The sequence below is a fragment of the Merops nubicus genome, unplaced genomic scaffold, assembly GCF_000691845.1.
Source record: "Merops nubicus isolate BGI_N331 unplaced genomic scaffold, ASM69184v1 scaffold43920, whole genome shotgun sequence".
NCBI classification, from domain to species: Eukaryota; Metazoa; Chordata; class Aves; order Coraciiformes; family Meropidae; genus Merops; species Merops nubicus.
Genome location: NW_008581684.1, coordinates 1 through 2727, shown reverse-complemented (window position 1 = coordinate 2727; position 2727 = coordinate 1). Strand labels below are relative to the sequence as shown.

The following is a 2727-nucleotide window of genomic DNA, read 5'->3' as shown; positions in this document are numbered from 1 at the left end:
GCCCCCAGATAAGGAAATAGTGGCCAGACAGAGGCCTAGCACACAGCAAGACTTCTGGAACAAAGTCAGTTCAGGCTTATGTGGTCATCAGCACGAGCACGATGGATTTTACCCCCTTCTGAGATGAGTGGCAATAGGACAGGGTTCACCACCTCCCCCTGCCCCATGAAATTCAGAGAAAGTCCCACCAGAAGCGAGCAAACATGGGGGGGGGTACAGTCAAACCGACAGGAAACCACATTTCACCATTTCCCTGTCAAACACAGCCTCCTCTCAGCACCACCAGGCTGTAACTCTTCAGCTTTCCCACTGGCCAGCTCCTTTATCCCAGCAGACTTCCACAGGACCCACAAACAGACCCAGAGGTAGGAGGGCAGGCAGCTCAAGAGCAGGGTGGCCAAGCAAAAAACAGCCACAAGCAGCGATCCAGCGCGTCTGGAAAGAACCCGACGTTAGGAGAGGAGGTGGAAGAATCCTGCCCCTGCTGCTGCATCCTGAGAGGAAAACCCAGAGGAGCTGCAGGCAAATCAGACAGAGCAGCAGACGTGCAGGTCCCGCATCAAGGTGAGGAATGAGCCCAGAAAATGAGCTTTAAACCACCACACGACTCCTGAAGAGCTGCTAATGCTGCGGGCTGAAAAGGCCTCTGACACTTCCATCACCATTTTTCTTTGGAGCAAGTCAACCATTTATTGTGACCTTTTCGGATCATAACAAGATGTCTCCAGACAATGAGGCTACAAGCTGTTTTGCAAGACACAGCTCTAATTAGAGAGTGACTTCTCAGATGTGAAATTCCCACAAGATTACAAGATTTGGTGGCGTTTTCTTCACATTAGGAGATTTTTTTTCATCCCGGCTTAATTTTTCATGAAGTTCTTTGTAAGAGCATTCTCTGTGCATCGATTGCTATGATACCTGGAAAGGAGAAATGGGTGTTTCCCAGGACCTCCTGCTTAGGATCGAGCTGTCTTAAGGCTGCTTTTGGATCCACAGCCACCTCTGCTTCCAGGCAACGTTCCTGTGCTAAAGTGAGCTGAAGCATGTGCAAGGAAAGAGTCAGCCCTGAGACGTGACCAAAGTCAAAGAGGAGCTTTAGTGAGGGAAATTGCAAAGAACATGATATGGAATCATTTGCAGAGCAGAGCTATAAAAGCAAAGTTCAGAAGCTACTCGTGCCTGCCAGTTCCAGATGTCCAAACAACTTCTAAGCAGCCAAAGGAACTGGCACAAGACAGTGTCCCCGTTTGATCAAATTTAAGGTCACTGAATGCAACTCATCTCCACCCTGAAGCCCAGCCAAAGCTGTGGGTGACCCAGCTCAGCAGAACTGGAGGGACACACACTTGTTACCAAGGGGAAGAGCTTTCAGATGCTCTGCTCTCAGACTGAGAGGCCATCCTGCAAGGGCTTGCAGTAAAGGCAGCAGCACATGCTGCTGGGCCTGCTTTCAGGAAGCATCCCAGAAGAACTAGAGGATCCTCTGCTGTTTAGGACAACTCAAAAGCCAATTCACTTGAGGTTCTGGTGAGCAGCAGAAAAGGGAGCAAAGCCAGGGCCTCAGGCTACTGCGACTGGTGGGTATTTAGCAAACAGAAATTTTCAGTTCTCCTTATCAATATGTAAGTGCTGGCTGTCAGAGGGGTCTAAAATGATCAAGACTGCCATGGACACTGGTGTGGCATGCAGAGAAGTGTTCAGCATCTGCTGCAGAAATGCTGCACTTCAGATGAAGAGCAAAAGTTTGGCTGAAGCAGCGGCGGGTCTCACGAGGTGCACTGGACAGCAGACCAGATGTGCCCAAAATCATCTCCCCTATGGGAGCAATCACCTGCCTTCAGTATTATATTCCTTATACCTGGAAAGAGCTGTCCATGATCTGAACAGTGTGTTTTAAAGACCACCACGATCCACGGTGTTAGTTCTCCCATGCAGAACTAAACAGTAAGAATGCCCTCTCCAGTAACATTCAATAACTGGAAATCCTCCAAGTCAGGTTCCACCTTGGAAAGGTAATTTCCCCTCATTTTCAATAATGTTTTGCATTTGCCTCATCCCATGATGATTTACCTGAGGTCTAGGGTAAGCATCTCTCGGGATCATCTCTTCTCTGAAGCTCTCAACGCATATGCAAGTGCTGGTGGTGAAATCCCACTGCCAGCCCCTAGGATTCACGGGGGAGGGGTTGGGGCAGCAGGACATTTTCACCAGGATCCCTTGCTCCAGAAATCTCCTTTGGAAATAGTGCGGGTCAAGGCCGAGGTGCTGTGGTAAGGTTGGTCAGCTCATAATTACTCAGGCGAAGGCATGAAGCCAAGCGCGTCAGAACGACACTCGCCACCAGACGACCTGGGGACAAATTCTACATCCAACCGAAGTGATTCAGAGCTTCTGCAGAGCCAGGAGAAAGGCAGGCTTGCACGCAGAGCTGGGGCAATACCCCCCCCAGCTGACAGACAGCTTAGCAAGTCTGCTCAGATAAAAAGCGTTTTTACACAAGCGGAGGAAAGGAACGGTGCGAAGCTCCCCCCCCTCCCCTCTCCGAGGCTGCCACACTCACCGAGGGCTTTGCAGAGCTCTGGATGTTTGATCCCGATGGTTTTCAACCTCTGCAGCAGCTCTGCTGAGGTCATCTGCCTCACGAGGTAGAGCCCCACGGAATAGCTCTGGAGGAGGAAGGGGCAGAGTGAGCCAGGCTGCCCCCGCCCCGCGGGCCCGCGCGCGGCC

At 51.0% G+C, this 2727-nt stretch overlaps 1 protein-coding gene across 1 annotated transcript in view; it reads right to left on the bottom strand.

Moving 5' to 3' along the window:
- PIAS4 (protein inhibitor of activated STAT, 4) overlaps nucleotides 1-2666 on the bottom strand; it is a gene marked incomplete at its 5' end in the record, with an annotated part of 8228 nt that extends 5562 nt beyond the window's left edge. Inside the window, one exon of the mRNA XM_008935215.1 lies at nucleotides 2561-2666. Coding sequence (XP_008933463.1) covers nucleotides 2561-2666 — 106 coding nt within the window. The remainder of the gene's footprint in view (nucleotides 1-2560) is intronic.
- Nucleotides 2667-2727: the final 61 nt, after the last annotated feature.